We start from the raw sequence: 15,652 nt of genomic DNA, 5'->3' as shown, positions 1-15,652 counted from the left end.
AGCGCTGTGAATTGTGCAAGACTGTTGAATCACAGATCTGTACTTCTGAAACAAATAACACAACATATTTTAAGAAAAAAGAAAAAGAAGAAGATAGCAGGAGAGGAAGAATGAAGGGGAGTAAATCAGAGGGGGAGACGAACCATGAGAGATGATGGACTCTGAGAAACAACCTGAGGGTTCTAGAGGGGAGGAGGGGAGGGGGAAGTGTTAGCCTGGTGATGGGTATTAAATAGAGCACATTCTGCATGGAGCACTGGGTGTTATGAACAAACAATGAATCATGGAACACTACATCAAAAACAAATGATGTAATATATGGTGATTAACATAACAATAAAAAATTTAAAAAAAATAAAGTATTATGGTCTGAGAATATGCAGGGAATAATCTCAATCTGTTGGTATCAGTTGAGACCTGGTTCGTGACCCAGTATGTGGTCTATTCTGGAGAAAGTTCCATGTGTGCTTGAGAAGAATGAGTATTCTCTTGTTTTAGGGTGGAATGTTCTGTATATATCTATGAGGTCCATCTGGTCCAGTGTGTCATTTAAAGCTCTTGTTTCTTTGTTGATTTTCTGCTTAGATGATCTGTCTATTGCAGAGAGTGGAGTATTGGGGTCTCCTACAATTAACATATTGTTATTAATATGACTCTTTATTTTGCTTAACATTTGGCTTATGTAGATGGCTGCTCCCATGGTTGGGGGCATAGATATTTACAATTGTTAGATCTTCGTATTGGATAGTCCCTTTAAGAATGATATAGTGTCCTTCTGAGTCTCTAACTACAATCTTTAGTTTAAAATCTAATTTGTCTGATATAAGAATTGTTACCCCAGCTTTCTTTTGAGGTCCGTTGGCATGGAAGATGGATCTCCATCCCTTCACTTTCAGTCTGGATGTATCTTTAGGTTCAAAATGAGTCTCTTGTAGACAGCATATGGATGGGTCCTGTCTCTTTATCCAATCTGCAACCCTGTGACATTTTATGGGAGCATATAGGCATTACCTTAATCCCCAAACCAGGCAAAGACCCCATCAAAAAGGAGAATTTCAGACTGATACCCCTGATGAATATGGATTCCAAAATCCTCAACAAAATCCTAGCTAATAAGATCCAACAATACATTAAAAGGATCATCCACCACGACCAAGTGGGATTTATCCCTGGAATGCAAGGGTGGTTCAACATTCACAAATCAATCAATGTGATAGAACACATTAATAAGAGGAGAGAGAAGAACCATATGGTCTTCTCAATTGATGCTGAAAAAGCATTTGACAAAATACAGCATCCTTTCCTGATTAAAACTCTTCAGAGTTTAGGGATAAAGGGAACATTCCTCAAGTTCATAAAATCCATCGGTGAAAAACCCACAGTGAATATCATCCTCAATGGGGAAAAGCTGAGAGCCTTTCCCTTAAGATCAGGAATATGTCAAGGATGCCCACTCTTGCCACTATTGTTCAACATAGTACTAGAAGTCCAAGCAAGAGCAATCAGACAACAAAAAGAAATAAAAGGTATTCAAATTGGCAAAGAAGAAGTCAAACTCTCTCCCTTCACAGATGACATGATACTTTATGTGGAAAACCCAAAAAGCTCCACCCCCAAATTACTAGAACTCATATAGCAATTCAGTAATGTGGCAGGATACAAAATCAATGCACAGAAATCAGTTGCTTTCTTATACACTAACAATGCAACTGTAGAAAGAAATTAGAGAATCGATCCCATTAACAACAGCACCAAAAACCGTAAGATACCTCGGAATAAACCTAACCAAAGAGGTAAAGGATCTATACTCTAGGAACTACAGAACACTCATGAACGAAACTGAAGAAGACACAAAAAGATGGGAAAATATTCCATGCTCATGGATCAGAATAATAAATATTGTTAAAATGTCTATGCTACCCAAAGGAATCTATACCTTCAATGCCATCCTGATGAAAATTCCAATGACATTTTTCAAAATGCTGGAACAAATAATCTTAAAATTTGTATGGAATCAGAGAAGACCCCGAATCGCCAAGGAAATGTTGAAAAAGAAAAACAAAGCTGGGGGCATCACGTTGCCTGATTTCAAGCTATATTACAAAGCAGTGATCACAAGTGTGGCTGGCTCAGTGGGTGGAGCATGCAACTCTTGATCTCAGGGTTGTGAGTTCAAGCCCCACGTTGGGTGTGCAACCCACAAAGCAGTGATCGCCAAGACAGCATGGTACTGGCACAAAAAAACAGACACATAGACCAATGGAACAGACTAGAGAGCCCAGATAAGGACCTTCAACTCTATGGTCAAATAATCTTCGACAAAGCACGAAAAAGTATGCAATGGAAAGAAGACAGTCTCTTCAATAAATGGTGCTGAGAAAATTGGACAGCCACATGCAGAAGAATGAAACTGGACCGTTATCTAACACCATACACAAAGATGAACTCAAACTGGATGAAAGACCTCAATGTGAGACAAGAATCCATCAAAATCCTAGAGGAGAACACAGGCAGTAACCTTTTTGACATTGGCCACAGCAACTTCTTTCAAGATACATCTCCAAAGGCTAGTGAAACAAAAGCAAAAATGAACTTTTGGGACTTCATCAAGATAAAAAGCTTCTGCACAGCAAAGGAAACAGTCAACAAAACAAAGAGGCAACCCACAAAATGGGACAAGATATTTGCAAATGACACCACAGACAAAGGGCTGGTATCCAAGATCTATAAAGAACTTCTCAAACTCAACACCCAAAAAACAAATAATCAAGTCAAAAAATGGGCAGAAGACATGAACAGACACTTCTCCAAAGAAGACATACAAATGGCTAACAGACACATGAGAAAATGTTCATCATCATTAGCCATCAGGGAAATTCAAATCAAAACCACATTGAGATACCACCTTACACCAGTTAGAAGGGCAAAAATTGACAAGGCAAGAAACAACAAATGTTGGAGAGGTTGTGGAGAAAGGGGAACCCTCTTACACTGTTGGTGGGAATGCAAGTTGGTACAGCCACTTTGGAAAACAGTGTGGAGGTTCCTCAAAAAATTAAAAATAGAGCTACCTATGACCCAGCCATGGCACTCCTGGGTATTTACCCCAAAGACGCAGATGTAGGGAAAAGATGGGCCATATGCACCCCAATGTTCATAGCAGCAATGTCCGCAATAGCCAAACTGTGGAAGGAGCCGAGATGCCCTTCAACAGATGAATGGATAAAGAAGATGTGGTCCATCTATACAATGGCATATTACTCAGCCAACAGAAAGGATGAATACCCAACTTTTGCATTGACATGGATGGGACTGGAGGAGATTATGCTAAGTGAAATAAGTCAAGCACAGAAAGTCAACTATCATATGGTTTCACTTATTTGTGGAACATAGGAACAGCATGGAGGACTTTAGGAGAAGGAAGGGAAAAATGAAGGGGGGAAATTGGAGGGAGAGATGAACCATGAGAGACTATGGACTCTGAGAAATAGACTGAGGGTTTTAGAGGGGAAGGGGGTGGGGGAATGGGTTAGCCTGGTGAAGGGTATTAAGGAGGGCACGTACTGCATGGAGCACTGGGTGTTATACAAAACAATCGTGGATCACCACATCAAAAACTAATGATGTATGGTGACTAACATAACATAATAAAGCAACATTTAAAAAAAAGGAAATAGAAACAATTATTAGAAATTATTATAAACAACTATATGCCAATAAACTGAGCAACCTGGATGAAATGGATGCCTTCCTGGAAACTATAAACTCCCAAGACTGAAGCAGGAAGAAATTGACAATCTGAATAGGCCAATAACCAGTAACAAGATTGAAGCAGTGATCAAAAACTTCCCAAAAAACAAGAGTCCAGGGCCTGATGGATTCCCTGGGGAATTCTACCAAACATTCAAAGAAGAAATAATACCTACTCTCCTGAGGCCGTTTCAAAAAATAGAAACAGAAGGAAAGCTTCCAGATTCATTCTATGAGGCCTGCATTACCTTAATCCCCAAACTAGTGATGGTGTCTTTAGGGAAAGAGAGATCTGATGGCTCAGAGCCTGGTGAAGAAGGCGATGCAGAGAACACAGGTGTTAAAGTCCTTTTAGAAGGAGTTTCCACGTGACATCAACTGTAAGATTTCTTCCTTATCTGCCTATGAAAGCTCTAGTAATGCATCATTGTCATGACCTTGATGAGTTGCATCCATCTGGTGAACACCTCTCTACTGGATCTCACTTGAACGTGGACAGGAGGAAAGTCTCCATTCCTTGGGAATCTATTCCTCTTCACATTATCTCACCCCGAATTGGAGTGAAGAACAGAAATGCAAAAAGGGGCTTCATCCATGCAGCAAGTGGAATTCCCTCAAACAACCTGGCTCTTCGGGGCAGGCAATCAAACCAACCAGGACAGAAGAGATGTAGGTGGTATTTCCAATGCGCAGTTGCCACTACCTCTGACTCCAGCCACTCTTACTCGGGAAGCTTCATAAAGTAGCAAAGCAATATCTAGTTCCTTGGTTCCCATGTCTTGAATGAATCTTTTTCTCAAAATTCTGCTTTTTATCTGTATTTTGAAAGTTGTGTTCTCCTTTGCTACATAGTACCCTTTTCTCCCCAATTACCCAACTTTTTTAAAATTTAAATTCAGTTAGCCAAGGTACAGTAAGTACATCATTGGTTTTTGATATAATGTTCAATACCTAATTACCCAACTTTTACTGGTGAATTGTCTATTCCGGTTGGTAATTTGCCAAACATTAACAGCATGTTTATATACATCACCCTCTTCATATTGATTCGGTTTAGGTTTTCCACTACCGTTGGCTGGGAAACCCTTGAGGATGAATTCAGACATGAGCTGTGCTGTAGCCCTCCCCATGGCGGCCATCCCTTCTGGGGAAGGAGGGAAGAAGGCCCAGTGGACGTGACTCAGGGTCTGCCCTGAGCCCTGCCTGGGAGGGTTTCCAAGAGGAGTCCTTCACCCATCCCAACCATGGCCAGTCCCTCTGCAACATGGTGTTCATGGTAATGGTTTGTGCTTCACAGAGCTGCTTGGGGTTTACGTAAGATCATGCACCTTAAGTGCTCAGCATGGGTCCCAGCGCATAGTAAGAATTCAAAATAATATTAATAATTATTATAACTACTATTCTAAACTCCCAGTGGTAGGAGCTCAGGGTCTGTATTCAGCCACACCTGGGTTGAGTCCTATTTCAGAGCTTGTCAGTGCCTCCAGCCATTTTTCTAAGTAGGAAGGGGAAATTCAAGAAAAAAGAAAACAAGTCCAGTCTTTCCTTAAAAAGTTTATACTGTGATCTCTAATAAAAAATTTGAATTGGAACAATCTGGTGCTGATTGGCATTCCATCTTTGAAAGGATAATGCACATCTCACATCACTATGCCCAATATGCTTGCATCAACTTTGAGCTATGTGTGAGCCTTAGTAAGTATCACGTGGTGGCTTTCTTCTTTTTATACAAAACTCTACCATGTTATCTGCATGAGCTAAATAAATTTGAGTTGTTTTAAAACACTGCTCCAACAAAACCCCAAACCAACGTTGGGTTGGTGCCTTATTTCTTCCTATAATAAGTCTCTTTATATCTATTGATATTATAAAGTAATATTATATGTCATGTAGTATTATATTTCATTAAATTATTATTATATTACATATTATAATCACATTAACATATAATCATATACATTATAAAAATATATACTGTGTTATTATGTTATATTGATAATTATATGTTACAGCATTTTATAATAATTAAATCATATTACATATTACATGTAACAACTATATATGTTATATAAAAATGCATTATAATTAATCAATAATAATATGTAATATACATACGTAATAATATATGCACAATATATTAATACTAATATAATATATTAACATATTGTTACATGTATCACCATTATAATTATGTTATGGAATTGTATTAATTATATTTATATATTGGAATATAATATATAACATATAATATATAAAATATACACTATATTATATTATTATCATATTAATAGATGTACTATATTAATATGGTATATTATATGTTATATATACTATCATATATATTATAGTATGTAATATATACTATATATAATTTAATATAGGTGCTTTGTATAATGGAATAATACACTTATAGCATACTATATTCTATAATATATTGTAGTTACACTAGAATATTATTTACTCACTAAATTGAGTTTTTCAGGCAATTAACAAATATTTAAGTACCTATTATGTGTCAAACACAGTAGGGCTACAATGGTGAGCAAGACAGAGACCCTGACCCCAAGGAGCTTACAAGTTAATGGGGAGATTCATGGGGGAATAGAATACCAATGTGTACTGTACAGCGATCATGCTATTCAAAAATAATTCATAGGAACTTCAATGAAGTGAAGATAGCAAGGTCTCTGCTCCATGTGAAGGCTGCAAAATGTTCTAAGAGTGTCAAGAGCTGTGGTTTTACCTTTTTTTCCCTACTGGCAAACTTAGCAACTTTCCACACATTCTATGGAAGTGAAGGACTCAGCAAATAGAAGAGTCATAAGTATACACAGAGGCTGGGTCCCCAGGCTCTGGGCTGGGTACCCCACAGCTTCATGGTCACATGTATCCTCACAACACACCCCAAGGGCCTTGCTGCCAATGAGCAAATCCTGCAGCCGAGCTATCGGGACTCCTTCACCTTTGCTGATGGACTTCTGAGGATACTCAGCCCTTCTCATGAATGATCTCCATGCCTTAAGTCTTCTCCATAAAGAAGAATGGCATAAGAATCTGACTTGAAACTAATTTTGTCATGAAACAATTCACAAAGAATGACAGGATGCCATTTCACGAGTCAGTTTTCTAGGGCTGCTGTAACAAAGCACATAAACCTAGTGACTTAAAGCCACACACATCTATCCTCCTCTATGCTGGAGGCCAGAAGACAAAATCAGGGTCACCAGGCGTGAGCAGGGCTGCGTCCTTCAGGGGATCCAGGGGAGAATCTCTCTCCTGCTTTCCCAGCTTCCAGGGGCAGCAGGCATTCCTTAGCACAAGGTTCCTGGCTCAGCTACTCCAATGCCTCCTTCCAGTGTCACATCCCCTACTTCTCTCTGTGTCTGACCCCTCCTGCCCACTTTTAGAAGGAGACTTGCAATTATAGCAGGCCCACATATCATCTGCATGCAGTCCCTTTTGCTGGGTAAGGGAACATAGTCACAGGCTCTGGAAAAGGACATCTTAGGTGTGATGGGTTGGTATTAGTCATTTACGCCAATAATTGTAAAATAATGAAATGGAACCTGAGGATCTTGTTGTCAGTGTTGGTGTGACAAAGCATCTCCATAACTTCTCTGGAGTCAGTATTTCTCTCTGGCTGTGTGAATGGGGTGTGTGCCTGGGGCTGCACCTGCCCTCGTTCCTGAAAGGTGTCTATTCCTTCTTTTATTTATTTATTTATTTTATTTATTTATTTTATTATGTTATGTTAGTCACCATACAATACATCGTTAATTTTTGATGTAGTGTTCCACAATCCATTGTTTTCATATAACACCCAGTGCTCCATGCAGTACGTGCCCTCCTTAATACCCATCACCGGGCTAACCCATCCCACCTCCCCCTTCCCCTCTAAAACCCTGTTTGTTTCTCAGAGTCCATAGTCTCTCATGGTTCATCTCTCCCTCCAATTCTCGCCCCCCTCATTTTTCCCTTCCTTCTCCTAATATCCTCCATGCTATTCCTTATGTTCCACAAATAAGTGAAACCATATGATAATTGACTTTCTCTGCTTGAGTTATTCCTTCCAATGACAGCCTTCCTCTCCCAGTCAGGACCACATTTCTCTCTGCAGGCACCTGAGAGGGATGCATTCGGGATCACCAACTGCACTCACATGCCAATTGTAATGGATTCTTGCTTCACCACTTCAGGGCAGTGTGGCTGGGGACAAATCATCTCTCACGTTTGCATTTTCTGCCTCTCAAAAATGTGAATAGTAATAGATGTGGGTCATATATAAATGAGCAGAAAGAATAATTTATTTTGAGACTTAGAAGAGTGAATGCACAGGAAAACCGTCCTACAACATTTAGCAAACAGCAGGTACTCATATGTGATAGCCATTTTTACATTTACTATTAAAAAACATCTTCTGCCTGCAGCCCAAATATCTGGCCACAGCTTTGAGTATGAACTTACACCAACAAAGTCCCTCTTCTTGGATGTCCAGATGTATGGTATTCCCAAACCGCAGCATGGGACTCAGACAGATCTAAAGTTGCATGTGACTCCTTCATTCATGAGTGATGTCCACAAACATTTCTCATCTGTTAAAGAGGGTACACATATCCTGATCTCTCTTTGTGCCATCCTGAGATATTACTGTGTCCTCCAACACATCCCCCAGATAGATTCAAGTAAAACACAAAAGTGAGAAATTGATGTTTCACTGAAAGAAATATGGGGAAGAAGGGAAAAGGATTTCCATAAGATGTCAGATAGCAACACACTTTTATCATTCTGTGTGTTCTTATTCAAATACTGAGCCCTCTCATCCTCCACTCTCACCCCCTCCCTAGTCCCTTTCTCCCTCATTCTCTTGACTTCATATTCTGACATCCTTCACTCAAACTCAGATCAGTATAGAAAAATTCCCTTGGGATCGATCACCTACAAAGACAGAAGGAAATAGACAGAGTCACCTACCTTCCTGGAGGCAAATAGTTTATTTACATTTTTGTACATTTTCATATTAAAGGGTAATTATAAACACTGGACACAATGCCCGAAAGGAAAGCCCCAATGCTGGTGGCATTCATTATTATGCTTATTTCTGTTCATATTTATGTTGGAGGGAGTGAAGTCTTCCCTTGCTTCTCCATTCAAGAAGAACCATTAGCATCAGTGCCCAAACACAACCATGTGATGCCCCCCTGGCCCATAGATAGAAAACACATTCTTAGACAGAGGTAAATGGGATGGACTTCATCACACGGGGTCAAGAACAAGAGATGATGATTGCTACTTCCTATGCAAGAAGGGGGCAAACAAATTGAAGAAAAACAAATTTGTAACATGCATCCAACAACTATGGATGCATCCCACAATACCTATTCACTATTTTCATATACTGAAACCCTATAAAAGTCCTATGGAAAGAGTCATTATTATCCCCAGCTCAGCTACCCCATTTTCTAACCACCAAACTGAAAATCAAGAGCTTAGGGGACTGAATTTTCTCTGGAAGCTTTTCTTCATGGCATTCTTGAGCTCCTTATTCCTGAGGCTGAAAATGACCGGGCTGAGAAAGGGGGTGAAGACTGTATAGGTGGTGGCCATCAGAGTGTTACTGTCCATAGAATGGGGGCCCTTGGGCTTGAGGTAGATAATGGAGGCAAAACTGTAGTGCACAATGACCACAGTGAGGTGGGACACACATGTGGAGAAGGTCTTGTGCCTGCCTTCAGCTGAGGGGATCCTCAATATGGCGGCCACGATGAAGACATAGGAGAGCACAATGAGGAATAAACAGCCCATCAGAGCTGTGACACACACCAGGATCACACCCAAGGTGACAGAGGATGTCTCATTCCCACAGGCCAACTTCAAGAGAGAAAACACATGGCAGAGAAAATGGTGAATCACATTAGATCCACAGAAGGTGAGGTGAAAAACTATCAGGGTCACCATCATCCCCATGACTGAGCCACCAGCCCAGGTCCAGGACACCAGACGGGCACAGGTGCGGGTGCTCATGAGCACGTTGTAGCGCAGGGGGTGGCAGATGGCCACGTAGCGGTCATAGCCCATGATCATGAGCAGGAAGGAGTGGGTGAAGCCAAATGTGAAGGAGAAGAACATCTGGTTGGCACAGGCCACAAAGGTGATGGAGCGGTGGCTGGAGAGCATGTCAACCAGCATTCGAGGGGTGACAGCAACAGTGAACAGAATCTCGGAAGTGGACAGGGCACACAGGAAGAGGTACATGGGCGTGTGCAGGCTGCGCTCACTCCACACAGTGCCCATGATGAGCAGGTTCCCCAGCAGGGTGAACAGGTACATCAGCAGGTACAGCAGGAAGAAGGCAGGCAGGAGATGCTGTGGGAAGTTGGAGAAGCCCACGAGGATGAATTCAGACACCATGCTACAGTTCTGACCAGCCTCCAATGCTGCATCTGCTCAGATCACAGGGAATGAAGGTGACCAGAATAAAGATCATGAATCTATGTAACAATATACCCTAAAAAACCTACAAAATGGAGGAACTTCAGATGCAGTGTGTTAGGATTTGGAAAATGACAAGGATACTCACTGTTTCTGCTGTTCTTTAGCATGGAACTGAAAGCTCTGAGCGGTGCTCTGAGGAAAGAAAAAGAAAGAAGGTATGTGAGGATTTGACAGGAAGAGACCGGCTTGTGCACCCAGAAAAAGCAAAGAATAAAGTCAGAACATACCACAGCGAGAGAGAGCACAGAGATGCAGAAGATCCACTTCCAAAAACCAGTATTTCTCATAGAATTACACCAGTAGTAATCATTCAAAATATGAATTTGAAATAAAAAATAAGATACCATTCCAAGAATGACACAAAGTGTAAACAAACAGCTCTCTAGTGTTTTGGTCTGGCGATTTCTTCATACTCAAGAAAACTTGAGCCTCTAATTGGCTTCTGTTTGGTGCATTATCACTCCCCATATTCACCATCTTATAAAGTAACACTGAGATTTTCTGACAATATTCAGGTATAGATATATTCAAAAGAAGAGTCAACCTATTCAATGTCAATGTAAGTAACATTTTTATTTTATTTTTTTATTTTATTATGTTAGTCACCATACAGTACATCATTAGTTTTGATGTATTGTTCCATGATTCATTGTTTGCATATAACACCCAGTACTCCATGTAATACATGCCCTCTTTAATACCCATCACCAGGCTAACCCATCCCCCCAGCCCCCTCCCCTCTGAAACCCTCAGTTTGTTTCTCAGAGTCCATAGTCTCTCATGGTTCATCTCCCCCTCTGATTTCCCCCCTTCATTTTTCCCTTCCTTCTCCTAATGTCCTCCATGCTATTCCTTATGTTCCACATATGAGTGAAACTATATGATAATTGTCTTTCTCTGCTTGACTTATTTCACTTAGCACAATCCCCTCCATTTCCATCCATGTCGATGCAAAAGTTGGGTATTCATCCTTTCTGATGAGTAATATTCCATTGTCTATATGAACCACATCTTCTTTATCCATTCGTCTATTGAAGGGCATCTAGGCTCCTTCCACAGATATATGAATGGCTAAGAGACACATGAATAAATGTTCATCATCATTAGCCATCAGGGAAATTCAAATCAAAACCTCATTGAGATACCACCTTACACCAGTTAGAATGCAAAAATTAACAAGGCAGGAAGCAACAAATGTTGGTGAGGATGTGGAGAAAGGAGAACCCTCTTACACTGTTGGTTAGAATGGAAGTTGGTGCAGCCACTTTGGAAAACAGTATGGAGGTTCCTCAAAAAGTTAAAAATAGAGCTACCCTATAACCCAAAATTGCATTACTGGGTATTTACCCCAAAATACAAATGTAGTGAAAAGAAGGGGCACATGCACCCCAATGTTCATAGCAGCAATGTCCAGGATATATTTTTAGGAAAGTAACTACTTTTACAAAATTAATGAGATTTTACAAAATTGATGAGTGGCTTTTTTTTTCTTTTGTTTACATTTTAGCAAATTTGTCCCATGCTGGCTGGGTGGGAGACAAGATGATGCTTGTATCTACTTCTTCATTCAGCCTGTGGTAATATGTGGTTTTAGTTGTAGGATATGACAAAAATACATCCTCAACACCCAAAAAACAAATAACCAAGTCAAGAAATGGGCAGAAGACATGAACAGATATTTCTCCAAAGAAGACATACAAATGGCTAACAGACACATGAAAAAATGTTCATCATCATTAGCCATCAGGGAAATTCAAATCAAAACTACATTGAGATACCACCTTACACAAGTTAGAAGGGCAAAAATTGACAAGGCAAGAAACAACAAATGTTGGAGAGGTTGTGGAGAAAGGGGAACCCTCTTACACTGTTGGTGGGAATGCAAGTTGGTACAGCCACTTTGGAAAACAGTGTGGATGTTCCTCAAAAAGTTAAAAATAGAGCTACCCTATGACCCAGCAATTGCACTCCTGGGTATTTACCCCAAAGACACAGATGTAGTGAAAAGAAGGGCCATATGCACCCCAATGTTCATAGCAGCAATGTCCACAATAGCCAAACTATGGAAGGAGCCAAGATGCCCTTCAACAGTTGAATGGATAAAGAAGATGTGGTCCATAGAGACAATGGCATATTACTCAGCCATCAGAAAGGATGAATATCCAACTTTTACATCAACATGGATGGGACTGGAGGAGATTATGCTAAGTGAAATAAGTCAAGCAGAGAAAGTCAATTATCATATGGTTTCACTTATATGTGGAACATAAGGAATACCATGGAGGACTTTAGGAGAGGGAAGGGAAAAATGAAGGAGGGGGATTGGAGGGAGAGATGAACCATGAGAGACTATGGACTCTGAGAAACAAACAGGGTTTTGGGGGGGGTGGGAGGATGGGTTAGCCAGGTGATGGGTATTAAGGAGGGCATGTATTGCATGGAGCACTGGGTGTTATATGAAAACAATGAATCATGGAACACTACATCAAAAATTAATGATGTATTGTATGGTGACTAACACAACATAATAAAATTAAATTAAATTAAAAAAAAGAAAATACATCTTCACCTTCATTGGAAAAGTGAGGACCTGATGGTCCCTCAGAAAGGGTCTCTGGGACTCCAGGGTCCTCATATCACACTTTGGACGTCTCTGTTATAAAACATCCAGGACTCAAACACATGCAATACCTCCAAATTTAGACATTTTTACCATTAACAAAAATGTAGAAGGGGATTTGAATACATGGAGAACAGTCTACACTCTCAGTTGAGGTCAGCAAATATGGTAATGATGACATTTTTTTCTTCAAATTATAGCATCAGGGCAACTGCATTTACAATTCCAGTGAATCAGCTGTACATCTCATAAGTTTCCTCAAGTTCCTTCTGAAAAATGAGGTCAGTGCAAAACTATACTAATCTTCTAAAAATGGAGTCAATAAGAAAGAAATGCTCTGGCAGGGATGGAGACTCATCATAGACATATTACACATCATAGTCTTTTTTAAGTGTGAATCTGGAACAGACACAGACACTGGTCAAATTGATTGAATACTTCAGAAAATATCCCCCCAGGATTCACAGCTCAACATGTGATAAAAGTGGAAGCACAAATCGAAGGGAAACAGTGGATTGTTCAGGAGTTTATGGTGGGAAAACTGGTCCTTTTATGAAGGAAACTCAATCTGAATATCTGCCTAAGACCACACCCAAAGGCAGATTCCAGGATTCAAGACATAAATATGAAATAGGACACTGGGAAGTTAATAGGAGAAGGTGTAGGAGAAGAATTTTGTTGATCTAGGAGTGGAGAAGGACTTCTTAAACAAACTTCACAAGCACAAACATTAGGTAATTTTGAAAGAATAAAAACATCAACAGGAAGAGTATTTGTTCAACAAATGATGTCCTGGATCCAGTTAAGGGGAGATGGAAAGGTGGGGAAAGATCATTTTCATTGTCCACAACTGACCAGGGAATAGGATGTAGAATAAACAAGAAACCAGTTCCATCTACAAGAAGTAGAAAGCTCAATACAGAAATGAGCAAAGGTGTGAGCAGAGAACTCACAGAGGGTGTAGCACAGGCAAATGAAAACATGCTAAAAAGAAAAAAAAAAAAGAGGAAGGGAGGGACAGAAAGAAAGAAAGGGAAATGCAGTGGAAATTCAGTGTCTACCCATTTGATGCCCCAAATTAAAAAGTGCCCAGTGCTGATCGGGTATGGGGAGAAAGCAATATTCGTGCACTGCCTGTGAGAACCACAGGGTGAAAATTAAGAGTTCCTGTGCTCTGTGCACCAGCACATGTACTCCTGAGCATCTATCTCCATTGCTCACAGGTATTTATAGGGCAGCATGTCAGGGGATGTTTTGTAACATTGCTGGTGGTGAGGAATGGGAAATGTTGCTTGTCCATAAGTGGGAAGAGGGCAGGTTACATGGGCTGTATGCAAACACTGGAGCCCCAGGAAACAGTTAGATGCACACGCAGCAGCCTAAACGACCCTTAAAATATTATTAAGTGAATGAAGCAAAAACCTGATGAATGCTCTAGCATAATTCCATTTGGGCGTGTGAAATACAGAGCACCTGAAACTATTCTGGATGATGCTGTAACAGTATATGCATGTCACTATACATCTGTCAAACCCACAGAATGTGCAACACAGACAGTGACCCCTAACATAACGTGTGGGCTGTGTTAAAAATAATAATGTATCATATTGGTTCACCAATTGGAACAAATGCACCACACACACAAGAGGTGTGCAGGAGAGAGAATGTATGCCTTTTTCTGTAAACTTAAAACATTTCTATAAAATCTAAAAGTGAACAATTTTCTATGAAATTACAAAAGGAAAGATAATTTACAACATAGATATGCACAGAGAAATAATACCTATCTACAAGACCATACACAAATCGAAGAGCATACCTTCAGTGTGTTAGAATCGTTGTTGAAACTGGAGGGAAACAGGGTGGCAGAAAGAGAACATGAACAAAATAAGAGAAGAACGTTGTGAAAACCAATGATTATCAAAAGCAGAGAACCAGAAATATCATTGACTCAAACCTCTGCACCTGTCGTCTGCCATAAAATAAAACAAAAATATATTTTCATGAATGATTTGAGCCTCATTCGCTGCCCAGAGCTCTGGAAATCCTGGGCTCTGGGACAGGGCCCAGCCATAATTACACCCTGCGGTCTCCCTGGGGCCTTGTTCCCAAGGATTCCCCCACAATAGGATGGCAGGCCAGAAATGGCAGGACAGCGAAGGACCTTCCTGGAGTGAGGAAGGCTGTGCTGATGATCTGGAAATAGTCTTGTGGCCCCGCAGCCGTTCCACCCAGAAATCCAGACACCGGTGTCAGCCCCCTTCCGTGCCTCCTGCCCCGTCACTCAGCATCACCTCTGCCTACAAAATGGCTGCCCCTGGATTCTGCTCCTCTCCATCTCTGTGGCTCCATCTCCCTCCCCCGCACTGCTCACTGGCCCAGGCTCCTCCTCTGCTCCCACTCCACTCTGGCTTCCAGAGAGCATTGTCTGAAGCATACACCCGTTGCAGTCGTCAGAGCCAGGCTTCAAGTCCCAGCGTTTGCTGTGCGTTTCTGAGAAAGAAAATTCCAGCTCTGAGCCTCCTCACGCCAAATGAAAACTGGGAGTAAGCAGAGAACCGTCTGGACAAGGCCCATGAGCATTCACAGAAAGGGCCCCATGTTTACCTAATATGGGTAGTTATCACTGAATTTGACATCTTTTCTGCCCTCTAAGCTGTTTTCTGTCCTCAATCTGTACCACATGGGACCAGTTGGCCCCATTCTAAACTCATGGTCTCTGACCTCAAGGGGACCCTAGGTACCTCTGGTAACCTGACAACCCAGTTCCACGAGTGGCTGGTCCAACCT

General features: G+C 40.8%; 1 protein-coding gene across 1 annotated transcript; it reads right to left on the bottom strand.

Moving 5' to 3' along the window:
- Positions 1–9,228: 9,228 nt before the first annotated feature.
- Positions 9,229–15,252, bottom strand: LOC113918038 (olfactory receptor 10H3-like). Its single transcript, XM_027586190.2, has 4 exons — positions 15,157–15,252; positions 14,682–14,709; positions 10,328–10,374; positions 9,229–10,190 (listed from the first exon to the last, which is right to left on the bottom strand). Exons 3-4 carry the CDS (start codon positions 10,347–10,349, stop codon positions 9,229–9,231), a joined length of 984 nt encoding a protein of 327 aa, XP_027441991.1. The 5' UTR covers positions 10,350–10,374; positions 14,682–14,709; positions 15,157–15,252.
- Positions 15,253–15,652: the final 400 nt, after the last annotated feature.

Source organism: Zalophus californianus, chromosome 1 (genome assembly GCF_009762305.2).
Source record: "Zalophus californianus isolate mZalCal1 chromosome 1, mZalCal1.pri.v2, whole genome shotgun sequence".
Classification (NCBI taxonomy): Eukaryota; Metazoa; Chordata; class Mammalia; order Carnivora; family Otariidae; genus Zalophus; species Zalophus californianus.
This window is presented reverse-complemented; position numbering and strand designations above follow the sequence as displayed.

Bases quoted from the DNA above. Each gene is read 5' to 3' on its own strand.
- LOC113918038 (XM_027586190.2), bottom strand. From the start codon at position 10,349: ATGCTAAAGAACAGCAGAAACA. The intron at 10,191-10,327 runs GTGAGTATCCTT...TGATCTGAGCAG, and splicing joins GCTAAAGAACAGCAGAAACA to ATGCAGCATTGGAGGCTGGT.